Below are 21,840 nucleotides of genomic sequence, written 5' to 3' on the forward strand. Positions count from 1 at the left end.
AGAACCAAGGAACCAATAAGACAAGAAACTGATTCCACAGGCACTAGTCCTCTGGGAGGTCCAGGCAAATTAAGAAACTATGGTTGATTCCTGAGATGTGCCATGTGAGAGCTCGTGGGTAGAGAAAAGAGCTTATAAGTGGTAACCAGGTGGTCTTTTGGGTCTTCTGGCTGGAGCAAAGGAACCTGAAGGAACCCTTGTCAGAGGTTAGCTTCAATCCATCGTGGCAGCCAATAGATTAGTAAACTAAGTACCTCTCCTCCTCTTTCCTACCTTTCCCTCTCTTCACTATTACTACTTTGATTTAATAAAGTTATAAAGCTACTAGCAGCATCATAATTTTAATTATTATATTTGTATATTAGAAATAACAGATATAAAAACAAAAAGGACCAATACATTTTAAAAGAAATATAATCTCTGGATAGATGTTAATGTGAAATGATTCTACCCATCAGATGTCATAAAAATTGACTCCCTTCTCCCAATCCCCAATCAGTCCTAGTTAGCAACATCTTTTTTTTTTTAACCTAAATTCTTCCTACTATAATCTCCCTTTGTTCTATTCTGATTATATTGACTCAAGTGAGATCATAGAGCAAAATAATGACTCAGGAGAGGGTTAGTATAAATCAGTGGTTCCCAAACTTTTTTGGCCTACCACCCCCTTTCCAGAAAAAAATATTACTTAGCCCCCTGGAAACTAATTTTTTTAATTTTAATAGCAATTAATAGGAAAGATAAATGCACCTGTGGCCATCACCGCTTCCCTGGATTGCTGCAGCACCCACCAGGGGGCGGTAGCACCCACTTTGGGAATATAAATGGAGGAATAGGCTCTTCATTTCTAACCTATTGGTTGAACAGAAATAGGCTAACATAGCAAATGACATTCTATAATTTTACTTAAAACTGTGGCTGGCCCAGTTCTATTTCTCCCAACAACTGCCTCAAAACTAGTAGAGACTGATGGGCACATAATTTGGAGTTAAAGACTTCTCAAGAGCCCTCCTCTTCCATCCTCTCCCTCCAAGCTGTATTTTTCTTTCAAGCTTCAGCTTGCAATAAGTGTTCATTACCATTCTTAGTGGCAGAGGGAAGGCTCTAACAGTTCTCTTTGGGTTGTCCTTTATTTCCCTGTTTTGTCAAAGCAAGGAGTTCTAGGGGCTTGCTCCTTCTTTGACCTTATGGCTGGCTCTATTTTTCAACTCATAGGTCTCAAAGCAGGATTCCCTTTTGAAGGCTCTGGTAAGAATGTCCTGTCTGGAAGTGAAATTGAATCATGGTCTTATTCTTGCTGTCACTTTTATTTGTCACAATGATACCAGGGGATCACTTATTGTCTTAAAAGTTAATGCCTCTTTTATAGTATGGACCATAGTTTTCCCAAATGGTTGCTGGTCAGGTCAAGGATTCCAAGACTCTTTAATTGTTCAGGAAACAGAGGTAGCTAGAATAGTTACTAGATACTCCTGCTATATTTGAACCCAGTTTGGTTACCCACTTTAAAATATTTAACATTCCTTTAATAGTCTCTTTCTCCAACAGTATAATGGGAGTGGGGGAGGTTGACATGTTGGAGTGTGGCAACCAGTGGTTTCCTTATTTTCCTTTACTGGGAACTTCATTGAGAAATCATAATTTTCTATAAATATCACTACATTTTTTTAAATTCAAATTTAGGTATGAGACTGAGCCAGACACCAAAGTCTGAAAAAGGCAGGGAAGGAGGAAAATCTCCATATAAAAAGGCACACTTTCTACACAGGGATATGGTTGAATTTCTGTTAGATCATGTAGAAAACTACCAAACCAGAAGTTTAGATTTTAATCCACAAGTGGTACAGTAACTAACATTACAACCTGAAAAATTTCCACTGAAAATAAGTTTGCTTTAAGAGGAGTTCTGACCATAAACCCATAAGCCAAGGCTTTTTCCCTGATCTCCATTACCTTCCCATAGAAACTAAAGAAAATCAGTTTTCTCCTATATGATCATTAATCTCTCTCTCCACAGTGAAACCCAGGTTCCATCAGATCCAACCAAGTTGCAAAGACTTCCAATACAAGTCTACCCCTAACTCTATGTTTGTCCGTCAAGGACCAGCTTAGTTAAATTTCAAGAGGCTCATCACCTAAAGGATGGTCACTGGGTGTTTTGTTTGTATAACCACAACAACTTATGAAGATGCTCTACTAAGGTGTAGAAGGATTGTAATCTGTATCAGTGGAGAGAAGACCCACACTGATGAGATTATAGGGGAAGTTATTTTGTGTCATAAAAAAAAAAAAAGAGCAAATTGACATTCTAAGACACAACAGGCCTAGAAAGAATAAAAATCTAAATTTCCTAACTCTTAAGTAAGGAAAATACCAAGCTCGATGTTCTTTTAGTCTGTTATCTTGGCTTGAGTTTTTTCTCAATATTAAAATCAACTAAAGTTGTTTCCTAAATTTTAAACCACTTCCATGGCCATTCTATATAATTTGTCCCATAATAATAATTGATTAGATTTTTCTAGCACTATAAAATATACAAAGCCATTTAGAAGTTAGCAAACTGCACACACCTTTGACCTAGACAGGGGGGGTGTTGGAACCAGGCTATAATATGTTTACTTTCCAGGTTGATCGTTAAATTATGTGAGCATTTACACCTCAGAAACCATCTATAAAATTGGAACTTGATATGTTGTTTTATTGATTATATAGATTAAGAAAATATTAATAATGCAGATTAATGTATATGTATGCAACCATTTTTAACATTTACTTAGCATATCTCTGTATCCCTATAAACACTGACTAAACCCAGCAAGAGTGCAGTAGAAGGCTCAGAGAATGAAATCATCACCAGTCTAGAGGCTAAAGAATAATAATATTAAAGATATATAATAATATATGTCACTATGTATTATAATAGATATATTTTTATATATGTTATATAGAAAATAATATATAACTGTAGGTAATTATACATTGTATATACCATAATACTATATGTAATTGTATATTTAGGTATAATTATAGTTGTAATGCTATCATATATAAATACATGTCTATATGTAGTTATACATTATTATTGTATAACAAATTAATAGTAAAATAACTAGCATTTATATAGTACTTAGAATTTACAAAGAATGTTATTATCTCATTTGAGAATCAGAACATTGCTTCCTGGATCCAGGTATGCCGCTATGATGCCCATATTCCAGAGAAATAAAGGAAAGAGGAAAAGGATCTATGCATACAAAAATATTTATAGTAGATATTTTCATGGCAGCCAAAAACTAGAAACCTAGGAGGTGTTTTCCTGTTGGGAAATGACTAAATTAATTGTGGTTTATGAATATAATGGAATATTTTTATGCAATGAGAAAGGATGATACAGATAATTTCTGGAAAAGCTTTTAAGAGTAAAATGAAGTAAGCAAACCTAGAAGAACATTTTATACAATGATAATGTTATAGAGAAAAGCAATTTTGAAGGACTTTAGAACTCGGAACAATGCAATAATGATGTATAAATCCAAAGGAATAAAAATGAAACATATTGCTCACCTCCTGGCATAGAAGTAAAGAACTTAAAATACTGAGACATACATTTTTGCATGTGACTAATGTGGAGATTTGTTTTGTTATACTATGTAGCTGTGTACTGAAGGCTTTGTTTAATTTCCAATGGGAAGAGAATAGTTGAAACCACAGATTAATTTTTTTAATGTTTGTTACTTGAATTTTTTATAATAATTTAAATGTTATCAATTTACCAATCTTATATAGAACAGCATAAAAAGTACTGGATTTAGAGTCGGAGGACCTGAGTTCTAATCCTTGTTCTGTTATTTACTCCCTGGTTTACCTTGGAAAATCATTTAATTTTTTTTTTACTCTTATTTTCTGTCTTACCAAACAGAAGGGCAAGGCTAAGCAAATGGAGTTAAGTGATTTTCCCAGCTAGGAAGTTTCTGAGACCAAATTTGAACCCAGATCCTCCTGCCTCCAGGCCTGGTGCTCTATCCATTGTGCTACCTAGTTGCCCCATAATGTACTATTTTTAAAAATAGAATTGGCACTTTAGAAGATGAATTCAAAGAGCCTACTGTAAGTAATCTGCACTGGGAGCAAATTTTTTTTTAAATCCAAACACCTTATGAATCAATTTCCAGGTATATGTGAGACTGGAAGACTCCAAAAGAATGAAAAAGATAGTGTGTGATAGTATTGTGGAATTTAAAAAAAGAAGAAGAAGAAGTAGGAACTACTTGACCTCTACATCTATTTTTCTTACCACTATAAATTTTTTATGAGAATGATTTGTAAACTTCTCACTCCATCCTCTCCTCTTGCTCTTCCATCTCCTAACTGTGTTTGCATTGGTTGTACCCTATGTTTGTAATGCCTTCCCTCCCCACTTCTACCTATCTTAGCTTTCCTGGCTTCCTTCAGAACTCAGCTCAAATCCCAGCTTCTGTAGGAAGCCTTTCCTGGTTCCCTTACCTACTAGCAATGCCTTCTCTCTGAGATAAACTTACATCTACTTGGTATATATATTGTTTGTGTAGCATTTAGAATTTTAACCAAGAAAGAACATGAAGCCACTTTCCTGAGGAAAGCATTGTTTATTAATGGGATCCAGAGTTCCATTAACAAAGAGATCCACTTAGCCCAGATTCTCAATTTCATTGGAAACTGTGTCCTCTTTCTAATTGGCCTGACAATTTGTCCTTTGAACCTCCCCCTCATGGTCCCTATTGGTGGATATTTCAAAAGAGGAGGTAGACCTAGAAACTTCAACTCCTTCTTCATGATTTTATCACAGGGGAGGTGGATCTTTAACAAACAGGGGAAAAGTCAACACGCTCTACTTTCAAATTCCTTAAAGAAAGTATTTTTTATTTTGAGGTCGGGGCTTTGAACAAAAGGCAAAGTTAGATGCCTTGAGGCTTAAGAGTAGATTAGAAAGTGCTCTGTTTCAGCCTAACTTTATAAGGCCAAAGAAACTTGGGGAAAATGAAATTATTTCCCATAGAAATATTACTAATAAATAATACAACTCAGAATTAATTTTTCTCATTAATTATGTCTTCCTCAGAAGAATGTAAGGTCTTTGATGTCAAGGGCTATTTTTTTTATTTTGTATTCTTAGTTCTTTGTATAATGTCCTGTACATGATAAATGCTTAAAATATTTATCGATTGACTTTCTTGATGAAACCATCGGTGGGAAAACAGTCTATAGCAGTTAATTTTCCAAAGCAATCCACATATTTATACAAAATGGACTGAATGGTGCAAACAATACAACATTCCTGCTACATATATATATTTCTTGTTGATTCTACAAATACACATACACACAATCAAATTTTTTAAGATTCCTATCAAAAAAAGGGTCTCCTTATTTGGTATTATGTTGAGATCCTCTAGATTTCAATACCACCAAGATGATAGTGATAACTTTGTTTAGCAATTCATTGATTTTGTAACTTGCAATGACTGATTATGGCCTAAAAGACAAATGTTAGCTCAGCTTCAATCACAAAAGGTTTGAAATACTCACCTGTAACCCTCCTTTAGGATTCCTATAAACCCCTATTTCACTTTTCCCTACAATTTAAGAAAGCTTTGCATTATTTGATATAACTACCAAGCCCTTATCCTCTCACCTTAATAAAAACAAGCAAACCAAACAAAAACAAAACACTCATATTTATACATCTTTAAGATTTTTCACTTACTTGGAAATATTTCTGAAATGTTTCTGAAAGAGATCTTATATAAGAAGGCAAGTTTTACCAAAGCTCTATAAGCCTAAACTATTGGCCAAGGCACTTACGCCTAACCGATTAAAATGCAAAAACAAAAAAAAAACAACCAAAATTTTAAATTAAAAAAATGGAAGACAAAAGAGAATATTTTATCACCCTACCAATTATAATGCCTAGTAGTCCAAAGTAGATATTGAAATTTAGCTACCAGAGATAGAACATCAAAAGGCAACATAGAAATGATCAATTAGATCTATACTTCCTCTGTTCATGAATTTACTTACTACAAATCAGCATTTCACTACATAGGTCCAAGAGATGTGAATTCCAGGATACTGAACTAGAAGGTATGCAAGAGAATGTGTATGTGTGTTTGTGTAAGTGTTTCACCCTAACTAGAACTGTTTAGTTGTCAAATGTGTATCCTTGGGAGTATATTGAATAAAAATAGATCTGAAGACACATAAATGTGTATGCAGTGTTATTTCCATGCTGTTTCATTACTAAATAAATCTCAGACATGAGAAGGACTGATCAGCCTACTCGCCTTGGTTGAGCATGACATGGTGCCTGCCCATTGCCCAAGGGAACTATACCTTTATTTTCCAAAAAAACTGAGTTATCAGCAAATATGGATCAAAGATGTCTAGTCATCTCATGGAGGCTGTCCTAGGAAAAATCCAAAGTCTTATAAGAGATTTTCTATAGAGATGTTTTCCAGATGCTCCTATTTCTTCTGAAGAAAGCATTTTACTGATTAAATAAAGCTCTGGGATGCCACAAGGTATCCCCAGTTAGATGCATATTTACTCAGAAAATCATTCTAGGCATCCACACTGGAAGAACAAAGTAGATGAAGACTGTAAATATCATTCAGATTATGTATATCATAACATATATTTGGATGAGAAGTCAATTACGTTAGTTTATCAGTGTACACATGTGGACACATGTGCAAATAGAAAATGAATTGGAATAAGAATTAATAGAAAGTTATCAGGCTATTGAATTGAATTAAATTATAAGTAAATGTCTCCCAGCAACTCAGAGAATACTAGACTAGAAACTCCTTGAAGGTAGGAATTTAATTCATCCCAAATCCCATCAATTACATCTTGTCTAGTCCAAGGAATTATCAGTAAATAGTAAATGGTAAATATTAGTTAATGGATAGGATAACACACATTTAAATTAAAAAATAAGCCCCGGGGGGGGGGGAGGAGCTGGGGAGCTCAGTGGATTGAGAGCCAGACCTAGAGACGGAAGGTCCTGGGTTCAAAACTGGCCTCAGACACTTCCCAGCTGTGTGACCCTGGGCAAGTCACTTAACCTCCATTGCCTACCCTTACCACTCTTCTGCCTTTGAATCAATACACAGTATTAAAAACAAATAAATAAATTTAAAAAAATAAGCCCAGATCACACTTCACAAATCACAAGATTCATGAAATTATCTGAACTTGATCATTGCTACATAAACTCATTTTTTCAGCAGCAATATTCTCCTGGTAGATACTCCATCAGAAAATAGTACAGGTATGAGAAGAATCAAAAAGTACAGGCAAACCAGAAAGCAATAGAAAAATGCATGGTGGTTGTATGTAGGTAGCATCTTATTATAAACAACTGACTTGCCAAGAAATGGCAATAAAAGAGATCATCCAGAGATAGATGACTAGAAGAAAAGATGGAAGAGCCTTGAGGCCAAATTGAGGGATAACAAGCCAGTACTCACATGCTACATAAATACCATCTAAAGAATTAAAAGTCTCAGAGGAAAGCCTTTAGCATATGGGCCTCTTTCTTCTCTAAGCAGGATCATGAGAAGAGGCAGTTGACAAGAATCTTGCATGATGGGAGCAGAGAAGTGGGTAGAACTGCAAGCCTGGGGTGGGGAGAATCTGGGTTCAAATCTGGTCTCAGACGCTTTTCTAACTGTGTGACCCCAAGCAAAGTCACTTAACCCTGACTGCCTAGCCCTTGCTGCTTTTCTGACTAAGGTTTGATACTAAGACAGAAAGTTAAGATTTAGAAATTTTTAAAAAGAAAGAATCTTGCAAGATGGAATGTGGGAAGGTCTATCAGACCTGAACGCTCACCTAGAAGAGATCATGGATCCTAGGAAGCACCAGAACAAGGACCAATAAAATGGGATTAGAATATGAGTTAGAAGCACAATTCTTTGAGACATGGGTTTAACATATAATGGAAAGAGGATCTAAGTGTGAATCCTGCCTGTCTATCTGTGGGTAATCTTGGACAAGTTATGGAATTTCTCTGGGTCTCAGTTTCACTGTCTGTAACATATTGGATTTAAAGTAGAAGAGATCTATTCGTGTTCCTCCCAGCTCTCGATCTATGATGTATGATAAGGAAGGGGTAAAGATCTGTAATGATGAAGGAAAAGGGAGATCAAGAGATTTGTTTTTCACAGCAAATGCAGCTTTTTTTAAAAAGTTTGTAAAAATTTAGCACAGTAGACAGCACCATCTAGAGGAATATAATATCCATGATTTCATAGTACTTAAATGAGTACCAATAAGACTCAAAATAATGTTTTCCTTGCTAAGTGATCTTACACACAATTTAAAACAAAACAAGCCTCAGTTTCTGCAACTATAAAATGAGGACAATAATACTTGCATAGTGTAGTGTATAGAAGGTCAACCTTAGAGTCAGGGAGACCTGGGTTCAAAGTTGGCCTCTGACACAAAAGAATTGTGTGATAATCTGGAAGTTAATTAATCTCTCAGTATCCAGGCAGCTCCTCAAGTTAATTTACAGTCTAGTTACTAATCTTTGCACCAGTGAAAGGAATTTTCCAGATAGAGTTCCCCAAATGAATTATATTATAGATTCAGACAATTCTTCCCTCCCAAAATATGAGTTTATTAACAAATTGTCATTTTGATAATAGCAAATAACAACTTTTCCCTCATCAGTAACTGTTTCATTACTTCCCTCCATGTTATTTCTCAAGCAAAGGTCATACAGCCAATTAATCTTTCTCTTGTCACAGAAACACTTATTGTTCTGTTGCTTTAGATGTCTAAGTGATAGTAAGCAATGATCTATTAGAGTTCTTTGGGGGATGCTAGGACTAAAAGTGTACTTTTACAAACAAAGGCTAAATTCTCCAATATTCTCTAGACCTAAATTTAAATTTCCTATACCTTAATTCAGTGTAATAAATTCTAAATTATATATTCTATTGCTCATATATATAATCCTAGGCAAAGTAGGAAGAGGCAAAAAAACTACAATTTATTTTGAGGGAAGAAGAAAATGCAAAAGTCAACTTGAGGCCAACAAGCCAAAGTCCTAGGTTTAAAGGAGTATGTTCAGTCTTAAGGAGACTTTCCCAAAATTAGTATTTCCCCTAAGGGGTTTCCCTAGGCATTTCAGAATTAAGCTCTACAGAAAAAAGGTAAAAGGGCTCTCAGCCTTCCATATAGTTATAGAACTTTGGATAATCTTTATTTTACCTCACAGAAAATACATAACATAAAAGAATACCATCTAAGCCTATAAATAAGGTAATCAATTAATAAGCAGTTGTTAAGCTATGTTAATTAAAGCAGCTTTCTCCTTCATTCCCTGACCCTTGGCCCATTCTGGTCAGGCCCACCTTCCCCAGGGAGTCTTTCCCCCATGTAGTCCTTAAGACTGATAGTTTTCTGTGTTTTGGTAATCTCTCCAAAGGTAATCAAACGTGGAGTTAGGAATCTTCAGTTAGCTCTGCCCAGTTCACATAAATCACAGTCGTGGCAGAGATGAAGATCTAAATTTGCTCCTCTACATTGTGGCTCAATCCCTTGCTCATTCTCTGGCTCTGGGGTCACATAGATGCTGGCCTTCAAAAATTCTTTGGCTAGGGATTCCCCTGCCACTGCCTCTGCCCATCTGCCAATTCTGGGATCCAGAGCTCCACTGGGGAGTTCTATATACAGTGGCTGTTCTTCCCCAGGAACTCAGGTCCAAGCTTAAATGTAGTCTACTCTCGGGTCTCTGATTTTCCTACAAGATCTGCTGGGCTCCTTTTAAAGGTCATGTCCAAGCAGCAAATAGGTGGCCCAGTGGATAGAGAGCCAAACCTGAAGATGGGAGTTCCTGGGTTCAAATCTGCCTAGCTTGTAACCCTGGGCAAGTCACTTAAACTGAATTTCCTAGTCCTTACCTCTCTTCTATCTTGGAGCCAATAGTATAAATTCTAATACAAATGGTAAGGGTTTAAAAAAATAATAACTTTTTAAAGTCAGGACCATGAGTGAATCTCAGGTCTAGAATAGCCATGTCTCCATTAATCACCCTCACTAGGCAAACAAGCATCTAGGACAAGGTTGCTTTTCATGTCCTAATTAAGGAAATGTCATCAGTTATCCCAAGGTGATATCAATAGGTACTTTCCACAGGGAGATATTTTCAAAGCCAAAACAAAATCCACATCTTTTAGCCTTGCCAATCAAACAGATTGCTCTGAATCACAATCTTTGCATTTCATAATTTAAGATTGCATAAAAAGAGAATTTCTTTTTCCCCCTTAAAGGACAAAATGATCCGTAATATTTTATAGAGAAAAGGTTCTCAATAGGTGTGCACTTTTTTTTTTTTTTTTTTATCCTGGGACTCCATTCTAGGAGCATAGGGCCCCAACCAGTAGGCAATGGGTCACACAGTCGCTCAGGGTCACCCAGCTGGGAAGTGTCTGAGCCAGTGCCTGGTTAATAAGTTAGTAAACATTTAATAAATGCTTGCTGATTGATTGATTATTTGATAGAGGTTCAAGCTTACCACTAGTTTACCACTTGGAGAAATCCTCTTGCATACCTATAGCACGTTCCAGATTTCACAGGATAATCTCAATTTCTTTCCTTCTTTCTTCTTTTCTTTTTTCTTTCCTTCCTTCCTTCCTTCCTTCCTTCCTTCCTTCCTCTTTCTTTGTTTCTTTCCTTCTTCCCTCTCTCTTTCTCTCTCTCTCTTTCTTTCTTTCTCTTTTGTTTAAAGAAAGGGTCTTTAAAAAGACTCCCCTAGCCCACCAATGAATCCTTTCTTGTAATAATAAAAAAAAAACAACATTCAAGCAAAGCCAATTAACAAAACAAGACACATTTAAGAGTACATACCGGGGGCAGCTGGGTAGCTCAGTGGAATGAGAGTCAGGCCTAGAGACGGGAGGTCCTAGGTTCAAATCTGGCCTCAGCCACTTCTCAGCTGTGTGACCCTGGGCAAGTCACTTGACCCCCATTGCCTACCCTTACCTCTCTTCTGCCTTGGAGCCAATACACAGTATTGACTCCAAGATGGAAGGTAAGGGTTTATTTTTTTTTTAAAGTATATACCATATCTCATTCCTTATCTACACTGCAGTGAAAGATATAATTCCTTATCAGTTCTCCAGGATTGAGATCATTTAAGAAAGTGCACTTTTAATAAAGCATTGCAAAACAAAAAACAAAAAAACCAACAGTCTATATAAATCATGTGATCCAGATTTTTGGTCCCAAAAATAGGGTCACTGTGGCTCTAGCTCTAGCTCTATTATTTCCCAGAATTCCTTGCAGAGATGGTAATATAGAATAGCATCTCTCTCCCCCATTCTACTCAGAAACTTTATTATCTTCCATCCTTCCTCAATACCCACAAGGTTTCAATGGTTTGGGGAAATTATAGTTCATATCTCTTTACCAAAAGTTTGGGCATCATACAGAAAGAAAATTGAATTCTAGCTAATATTTCTGAATTCTTTCTGTCTGTCCCTTTTTGAATTTCAGGTTGAAAGGAAAAAAACAAGCACCATTTTCAATATTTCTTCTAATATATGAATGTAAATATATAATTTTTTCTTTCATTAATTCAATAGCATTAGCTATAGCATAAGGTTTTTATTTCAAGGTGATCTTGAAGGCTTATGTCTTACTAACAAAAGCCTAATCCTATTATTCCAACTTGGAATTTTTAATTAAATGATACTTAACATTTTATTCCTATTAAGTCTTTATAGCAAAACAAAATTATAATGGCTATTATTTAAAAATGAATGAGTTAAAACTATACATTAAATACTATACATTAAGAAGGAAATGTGAAAATGATACTACTTTCAGGGGAGTAAGGTAGAATAATGAAATGCTTTACCTCATTCTCTTCAGCTCCTGAATCAAGTTCACTGGTGTTTTCTTTCAAAAAACACTGTACGGTCTCACCTTTTTCCACACACTGAAAAAATGCCATTTTCTCCAAGAGATTACTATTATAACGTGTAGTTATTCCTTCCAGTCTATTCATTTGTAACATCTTGCTTGTGAGTGTGATTAAGTTACTGTCTCGAGTATGGTTTTCATCTCTCTGTGTCTCTGATTTGTAAATCATAGCATAGTCACGCCCTTTGATTTCTCCTGCCTCTTGGCTGAAATGAAAAGAAACAAAGAAAATAGGTATCAGTATTTTTTTCATATTTTACCTTTTCAGCAAAAACCTAAGGACAACTTTGAAGATTCGTTTTTCTGTTTTTCTGTTAAGAATAAGTCAGTAGTCATGGAGACAAATGTTGATATCTTGACCAGGCTTTAAGAAAAAGTGTTTTCCATTTCCTAACAAAAATAAAACTCCAAGAAATAGCTCTAAATTTTGTTCAGTGAGTTCATTTTTTATAATTTTAAATACAAATTAATATCAAACAATCCATATAACTGTAAAATATAGTCATTTTTAAGCAAAATCATTTAAAACTACTTTATGAATTATATAAATGTAACATAGGGAATGACATATTTAGAGCTATAGAAACCTTAGTTTTCATTTACTCTTACTCTCTCATTTTAAAAGAGGAAACTTGGTCCTACATAGATACAAAGAAATGCCACAGGTAAGTAAATCATTATCATTCTCACTAAAGATTATTGAGAAATCCTTTTAAGACTGTATTTTTATCACATGATATATAGCACTCCCAAAGTTTCTTGGCCATCACATATAATTAATATGTAAAATATATGTTTTAATATGTGATGCATTTTCATGATTAAGATCTGAGGCCCTCTGCTGGAGATTTTCATGAAAAATCACTCTTCTCTGTCTCTTCTCTAGCCATAACTGTGCCAATTAGAATATGGTCTTGCTTCTTTATATGATAACTATGCACTCCCAAGGATTTGAAAAATGAAGTTCTACAAAATTCTAATTAGTCACAAAGTACTTAAGTTTTTATCTTCAACATCTCCAAATATCACTAGGCAGAACTTTATACATAGAATGTACACTCAGCACTCCTCTCTTTTCTATTGACAAATCATTACTTATCCTAGGTAAACGGACTCATGGCTATTTCCAAGGCTGATTTTCATGGGCATATTCTATTCAAATGCATTTGGTGCTCAAGTCTGAATCAAAGAAAATACAACATACATTTCACCCTTAGAGAGATGGCTAGCAAAGTTACAGACCTTATTGCTACTGCAAACTAACAGCGAACATTTAACACAGAACTGATGATATGAAGAACTTATCTAAGTCAAAATTGAAAGAGAGAGAAAGAAACATTCATTCCAGGGTGCAAGATTTAAAATCAAACAATTTACAGACTGTAATTACCACAAACATTAGAGAATACCCGTGTTTGCATCAAGGCAAGGGCAGAGTTGCATCTAGTTCAACACAGAAAAGGGGAAGTGAAGAATTCAAATTAATTGGGGAACTCACTAGGTGAAAGCCATCATTGTCACCCAAAAAAAAAACCCCAACAACAAAACAACTCAACCTCTGCAACCTTGTTTGGAGTCTACTTCCTTCTCTGAATGGAAATGCCTCTCTATAATGTCAGTTTGAGCTCCTGTTTAACTAAGATGGCCTTTGATCTCATGTTGCTCAGCTGTTACACACTTAGTCAGATGGGGAAGATTTTTAATTTTAGACTCCAGCCTTTTCAAGGAGGTCAGGTAAGGAGAGGATGAAATATCACCTTCTCCTGTTATCTCCTCCTCTCTGTTGGAGTAGGACATAGCCACCCAACAAAACTCTTAGCAGGAAGAGTTCTTCCAGAACAACGATGGCCAAGAATAGGAATCAAAGATGGAGAGAATGTTTAGAAAAAAGATTTAGCTCAGCCCTACCTTCCTCCACCTTCTTTCAAGTGAATGTCCAAGTACCTATTCTTCTCTTCTTAAAGAGAGACTCTCATATCCATACTCTCTTGTCTATCCCAAACAGTGAATCAACAACCATATCCACAGTTCTCAGGGCTGGCCATGCAAAGGTGAAAACAAAATAGTTTCTGTCCTCAAAGAGCTTATATTCATATTGCATCACAATAATGACTGAGTTCTCCTCATGTCTGACAAGAATGAGAAAGAACAGTCCTATATTTTCTAGAACATTGGGAACTGGGAACAAGAATGTTCAAGCAATTTAATATTTTTGTATATCCTCGGTCCTCAAAATCATTTACTGAAGAATTGTAAAGAATTCATTCAGAATCACAGAACTGCCAATTGTCCCAAGAATTCATGAGAAGAAGAAATTCAGGCTTGTAGATACCTGAAGGAGCTCATTTTTTTCTAATCTTCTTTGCCCAAACAAGCAATATCAAGAATTTTTCTTCCCTCATTTTCTACAACAGCACTAATTCTAGTGCCTATATGTGTTATGGCCATAGCTATCAAAGTTATATATATGCTCTCACCGTTGTGGGGAAGACCTCAAACTGTAACGATCACAAAAAAATCATCCCAGCCTTCTCCTCCTGTGGGCTCTCCCATCAGTCTTCTACTGATGGCATACTCAATGCACTGGAGTTCTTCCTTAGATCCCTTAACGTACCTCTTAAGCCTGAATCATGAACAGCCTACATCCTTTTCTAATCATGCATTTTAAAAATATCCTATGCACCACCTTTTATGCAATCCTTATTTAACATGTTTATTGCACCCTCTCTATTGGTCTTTTAATTCCCTGCAATTTTGATTCTTCAGAAATTATGGTGTTCCATAATTCACAGCCATATAATATTATTCTAGGTTTATTCTATAGCACTAACTAGCAAAGCTCTGGGCCTGACTTTATTTCCTTATTTTTAACTCTAGGTACTAGACTAATTCACTTCAAAGGACCTTTGCAACTCTAACAATCTACGTTAGATAGATATAAGAATATTTTTTAAGTGCTTAGCATAGTACTTGACCCATAGTAGGCTATGTAGAAAAGCTAGTTTCCTCCCTACAATACCACTAATGAAATATTTATTTAATATCTACTATATCTTTTGTACTTTGTGGAATATGATGAGTATAACAAGGTCCCTGTCTTTAGATAACTACTCATCCAATTGTAACATAGCAATTACAAATCAGTGGGAAGAATATTGGAGCTGGAGCCAGACCCTGCTTTTCAATCTGAACTCTACCTTCTATTTGAATGACTTTGAATCATGTAACCTCTAGGACCTCTAAAGTCACTTCCACCTCAGAGCAGACAAGCCTATAAGGCACTAAGCAATATGATACATTAAGCCATGTAACACTAGGATATAGAATAATAATCATAATAATTTTATATAGTATTTAACACATTTTTCATTTAGGTCTTACAATGGCTCTCTGAGATTATTCCTGATGTTATTATTTTCATTTTACAGACAAGAAAACTAAAGCTTAGAGGGGTTAAGTCACTTGCCAGTGGCCACAGAGCTAATAAATATCAGAGTCATCATTTGAATCTACATATTAATGTCTAGTACTCTATTCCCTGAACTATGCTATTATTATACCATAAATATCTTGTAGAGAAGACTATCAGCCAAGATACCTACCTGAAAGGAAAATTCTCTGGAGACTACACATTAATTTATAAGTATTTATTAAATAATAAAAAGTAGGCTAGAGAAAGGAAAGGCCTCTAGCCACATGTGGCTGCCCATTCTCTTAACAAGCCTCCTCCAAGTGTTGGGCCAAGACCTGAGAGCTGGGTTTACACATACCTTCTCCCTTTTCCCTTTTAGGACTCAAATTTATGCTCTTAATGAAGTCCCTTTCTAAAACCACTCCAATTGGAGGACTCTAACCTCTCTCTGGACAAGAGGTAGGTCTTCCAGATGCCAGAAGGACAGCAAGAGAGTACACATATCCCACCATCTTTCCTTTATCCCACCATCTTAAGGAGTTTGTTGACAGATAAACAACAGCTTTGTCTATTCTTAATTCAGTGAGAGGATGGGATGAATTGCAACTTAATTCAATCAGAAGATGACTTCAAAATTAACATCAAAACTCATCCTTTTTAAAATCCGGAATTAATGTTGGAGTACCAAAGAAAAAAGTACAAGCTAGTGTTAAATTTTCACCTACATCTACTTCAGCAAAAACATGAACTAATGAACAAGAAATCTAATAAGAAATGACAGTAAATGGCTTCTTCCACTCCAGAAGTATACAAAAGGTCAGTCAGAAGTCTAGGGGCAATAGGAAAGGGACTGGCAGCAAAGCTACCCCTAGTACAGATAAATAAGCCTGTAATCTCCCAAGGCAAACAGTTATGAGCCAGTGCAAGGCTCTATGTGAAAGTGAATAAAGTCCCCTGGATAGTGTCCCAGGGTAGTCAGAAAGCCCAAGAGATGTCAATAACCCACACTAGGGAACCTTTAAAGACCTGGAGTAGAACCAACAATCTGTGCCAAAGCAGTACTCAGAAATGGACTTTCTTCATCCTTGGCCTGGGATAGACCAGGAAGAGATGCCCATCGACAGCCCTAAAGATCTAGCACTTTGAACCTCAAAAAAATGGGGATGTGTGGTTGGCCCAGGAAATAGAGGTCAGTTTAGGAAAATCCACAACAAAGAAAAGTAGGGCCAATCATCTCAACCATAAGCACAGCAAAAAAGCAGAGGCTAGTCATATCACAAAGCCCAGATACAGGAACTAAGGCTAGAGAGAAAAATAAACTTTTAAAAATGTTGTTGTTGTTCAGTGGTTTCAATTGTCTGACTCTTTGTGACTTCATTTGGAGTTTTCTTGGCAAAGATACTGGAATGGTTTGCCACTCCCTTCTCTAATTCATTTTAGAAGAAACTGAGGCCAATAGGGGAAGTGACTTGCCCAGGGTTACACAGCTAGTAAGTACCTAAGGCTGAATTTGAACTCAGGTCTTCTTGATTTCAGACTCCATGCTCTATCCACTGCACTATCAACTGCCCTATTAGAAAAATATCATCACTATAAAGAAACCAAAAAAAGAACCATTTCATTCCAGAGATGCACAAAAATCCAACATAGAAAAGTATGATGCTAAAACAAAAAGCAACAACTCAAAAGAGGAAAAATATATTTTCCATAGGAGTCATATTAATATCTACAAAAAATAAAGCAAGAGATAAGAATGAAATAAAATTGGTAGAGAAAAGAATTGGGAGAAGAATAAATAGCTTATAAGAGGAAGTAATAAACCAAGTAACAGACTCCACAAAAACTAGATTAAATCAAAGAGAAATCAATGAATCCATGAAATAGAATAGTTAATCAAAAGATTAAAAAATTGGTAGAAAGCATAAATATATATGATACAAAAAATAACTGATCTAGAAAACAAGTTATAGAGAGAAATTAAGAATTATTGGAATTCATAAAAGCCATAACTTTTTTAATCCAGATACCATATTTTAGGAAATCATAATGAAAATGTCTCAAATATATTATATCCAAGAGAGAGAGAGTAAAGAGAGAATCTACCGATCTCCTCCTGAAAGAAAAAAATCTTCGGATGCCATTGCCAAAATCTAGAGCTCCTATGTCAAAGGAAGAATACTACGAGCATCCAGAAAGAAGCAGTACAAATGCCAAAAAAATCACAGTTCAGACCACACATGATCTGGCAGCTTCTACTTAAAATGAAAGAAGATCTTGGAATACAATATTCCAAAAAGCAAAACATATAGGCTTTCAACCAAAAATAACTTACTCTGCAAAGCTGAGTATAATCCACAGGGGGAAAATGTATTTTTAATGGAGTAGAGGACTTCAAGCATTTATGAGGCCAAGACAAAAAAAGCTAAATTGGAATTTTGAAATAGAAGCACCAGAATCAAGAGAAATCAAGAAATATAAATCTTTTTAAGTAATTAGAAAAGATTGAATAATGATATAGCACTAATATTTTAATAGAGAAGAAAAGATACACATCCTTTTACAACTTTAAAGTCTTCAAAGAGTATTGAATGAGTTAAGTGAGAAGACTGAGGGTAAGAATGGAGAAGGATTTTAAGAGGGAAATGATAAAGGGGATATAAGTAATATAAACTCTAAATATGAGAAATAGTTAACTCTACCCATTAACTATTTCTCATAGTTAGAGTATATAAGAAGAATATACAAACATAGAAGAAGAGCTGGTAGGTGGATATCAGATGAACCTCACTTATGTCTGACACAAAAACAAATATACACAGACACAAAAAGAGTTGAACACATATATCTAACTGTATAGAAATATAAAATTCAACAGGGAAACAAGTCAGGAAAAGAAAGTAGGGAATAAGAGGGACACCAATTACCAGTAGCTAATTAGGAAAGAGAAGGAGGAAAGTCAGCAGTAGTGATGCAAAAAAATAAAATTAAAAAGTAATTTTTAGATTCAAGCTGCATTCCCGATCACTGTTTCTTAATGGGGAAAGAGAACCCCACATACACACACCTATATATCCAAGATTTGACTCTCTTCCCACCAGACAACAGTTCCACAATGAACAGATATAGCAAATAAGCTCATTTGTCCACAAAAAATATTCTTCTTCCAATAAACTTTCCTTTCAGGCTGAAGAGAGATTGGAGTTACGTGCCTTCTATTTTGAAGTTGGAAGCCAGAAGCCCAGAATCTCCCTTTTCCCCCAGCTTTTACTATGAAACCAACTGGTCCCCTCGCACAGATATGGAGAACCAAGCAATTAATTTTGACCAGTAAAGATAGTCCTTCATACAAACAAGTTTTGAGGCTTAGGTTACAATATGACATGGAGGTTCACAGTTTCATATAAATCTCTTTGTATTCTGCTGTGAATAGAGGAAAGTTCTTTTTTGTTTTTTAAGTTTAGAATTTGAAAAAAATGAAAAAATATCTAATAAAGATTAGAAGATAGGGTTATGGGTTATTAGTTGTTGTTATCCTCAGAGATTTTTAAAAATAATAATATTATAAATTAAATTGATTTGCCAGTTCCTATATTTTGGGTAGGCAATAGTGTTAGATGTTGCCCTGTGTGTGAAGGAAATTATTGAGGGGACTTTGATAATTCTAACACCCGGATCCAGAAGGGGCTGAATCAAATTTGGGAAAATGATCAAAACAAAACCCCATTAGGTGTTTTTTTCATTATTCATCTAGCCTGTCTCTTTATATACATATATATAAAGAGAGAGAGAGAGAGAGAGAGAGAGAGAGAGAGAGAGAGAGAGAGAGAGAGAGAGAGCACTATAAGGTAGCTAGATATAGATATAAATATCTTGTAAATTTAATAATGTTGGACATGCAATCAGGAATATCTGAATTCAAGTCCCAATCAGATACTTACTGACTGGGTAACCTTAGACAAGATACTAACCTCTCAGCCTCAACTTCCTCATCTGTAAAATAAATATAATAACAGCATCTATATCCTAGGGTTGTTGTGAGGATCAAATGAGATAATAATTATAGGGCACCTAGAATATAGTAGGCACTAAATAAATGTTAGCTATTATTCTTTTATTGCCATAATTATTGTATTAAATTAAGTTAAATTGCTTCTGGCAGACTTGAGTCTAAAGTGTATAGAATAATATTAATATTTTTCCTTTGACACATCCTCCCACAAATCCAGAACTATGCTGTGAGCAGTTAGGTGGCACAGTGGATAGAGAGAGTGCTGGGTCTGAAGTCAGGAAGACTCATCTCCTTGAGTTCAAATCTGGCCTCAGACACTTACTAGCTATGTAACACTAGAGAAGTCACTTAATCTTGTTTGCCTTAATTTCTTTGTCTATTAAATGAGCTGGAGAAAGAAAAGGCAAATCATTCCAGTATCTTCATAAAGAAAATCCTAAATGAGGTCATGAAGAGTTGGACATGACTGAACTACAACTGAAAAATGCCAGAGTAGGGCATTAGGGCACACTACAAGTCTTTCAAGTTCAGCATTTCTTTTATGTATAAGAATAAATTACCTGTCCCGTGCCTATTTTCATATTGTACATTGAATACCTTTTTACTCTCTTCCCAACCTTTTTTGAGGAAACCCTAGCCATAAGGCATTACGTAAGCTATAAGTAAATTTTGTCTGTGAGGTGATCAATTAGGAAAATCTTAAATTTAAGAAATAGGATGCTATCTCCTCTCATTAGAAGCAAGCTTCTCAGAACAGAATCTGGTCCATATTGTCAGGTAAAGACTAGAACATGAACAGTACCTCAGCCTTTGTGAGCCCAGCCATGCTTCCTCTTGGTTATTATATTTGTCATATGTTAAAATACTTGTTACATGAAGCAAATGGGAGCATGAAGATTGGTTTGACTTTTTCATTTAGATCAAAATTTCTCTAATTCCCTATATTCTAAAAACATTCCCTCCTCTGAATCTTGGGGATTAGCATTTTGGGCCTTTTTCAATATATTTCATTTCCAAAAATATTCCATGGCTTAATTTTTATGAAAATGTTACTAGGCTTAGATAGTCTAACTAAAATTCCTTCAAAATTAAATCTCTTGCATCAGAAGAGTACTTTAAAGTTTGTAAAGTATGTCAATATTATTTCATTTGATCTTTATAAAAACCCCTAGGAGATATAGTAGACAGGGATAATTATCTCCATTTTTTAGATGAGAAAACTGAACTTTCAAAGAGGATTGCCCAGAGCCATATAGCTAGAAAGTAGCAGGCCTGAGTCACACTTGTTATGATTAAAATTATCTTGAGACTGATTTTGGGGTAAGAATATAAGTTTATTGATTATATCAGGTTTATTGGTTAGGCCAGTATCATAGGTTTCCATAACTCCCTCATAACCAGGGATGGGTCAAGCAGCCAAATAAAAAGAGTTTTAGGAGCTCATTATTCAGCTCCTCCCTTGACCATCCCAAGATATCATTAATTGGTGATAGTTAATTAAGAGGGGATCCATCAATCTATTCACTCCTCTCTATCTCCACAGTAGACAGGTCATGTATGCCAGAAAACCCTTCTCTCCTTCACATACTATCCAAATTCTGTTAAAAAGGAAGATATTTCTTGAGATTCCTAAGGACAATGAAAATGCAAAAAGCAACAAACTAGATGGTATCTCTGACCCAGAATCCAGACTCAAGAATACACAGTAAATCTCCTTAATATATAGTAATTAATACAATGTGTGAAAAATAAATTCTCATACACCTCTATGTACTGACATCCAATCTAGTGCTCTATTTATTTTGAGCCCGGCTGTATGAAATACTAGCAATTCATTTTCTACCCCCCCAGTTTCCCAACATTATAATATGTAATTATAAAAGTCCTGTTTGTCAAAGGAAAATTCTAAGAAAAAAAGAAAGGAACTTCTTTGGCAACAGCTATAACTACTGAAGTTGGACTCCTAGTCTGGATGGATTTTGGTAGCATTCTCTTTATGTATAATATCACAAAACAATTGGAATTTAAACTCTATTCACCTACCATATTGCATGTGGGTAAACCAAAATGGCAGAGGCAGCTAGGTGGCTCAGTGGATACAGTGCTAGGTCTGGAGTAAGAAGGACTGAAGTTCAAATCTGACCTCAGATACTTCCTACCTGGGCAAGTGACTTAACCCCAAATGCCTAGTGCTTGCCATTCTTTTGCCTTGGAACCAATACTTGTGTTGATTCTAGGACAGAAGGTAAAGATTTTAAAAAAAGATGCCCACTCTTATATGGCACACTCTTGGCTAATGCTAAAATAGATGCTGCTGCTTTTCAATTCAACAAGTAACTTTCTTCTAGTACCAAGCATTGTGGTAGGCTCTTTAAAAAGAAAGACCCCCCCAAAAAAAACAAAGAGAGAGAGAGAGAGAGAGAGAGAGAAAGAGAGAGAGAGACAA

General features: G+C 35.5%; 1 protein-coding gene across 1 annotated transcript in view; it reads right to left on the minus strand.

Moving 5' to 3' along the window:
- MYLK4 (myosin light chain kinase family member 4) overlaps positions 1-21,840 on the minus strand; it is a 143,771-nt gene that overhangs the window by 99,701 nt on the left and 22,230 nt on the right. Inside the window, exon 2 of the mRNA XM_044668285.1 lies at positions 11,909-12,179. Within this exon, the coding sequence (XP_044524220.1) occupies positions 11,909-12,179 (271 nt within the window). The remainder of the gene's footprint in view (positions 1-11,908; positions 12,180-21,840) is intronic.

Source organism: Gracilinanus agilis, chromosome 1 (genome assembly GCF_016433145.1).
Source record: "Gracilinanus agilis isolate LMUSP501 chromosome 1, AgileGrace, whole genome shotgun sequence".
Lineage (NCBI taxonomy): Eukaryota > Metazoa > Chordata > Mammalia > Didelphimorphia > Didelphidae > Gracilinanus > Gracilinanus agilis.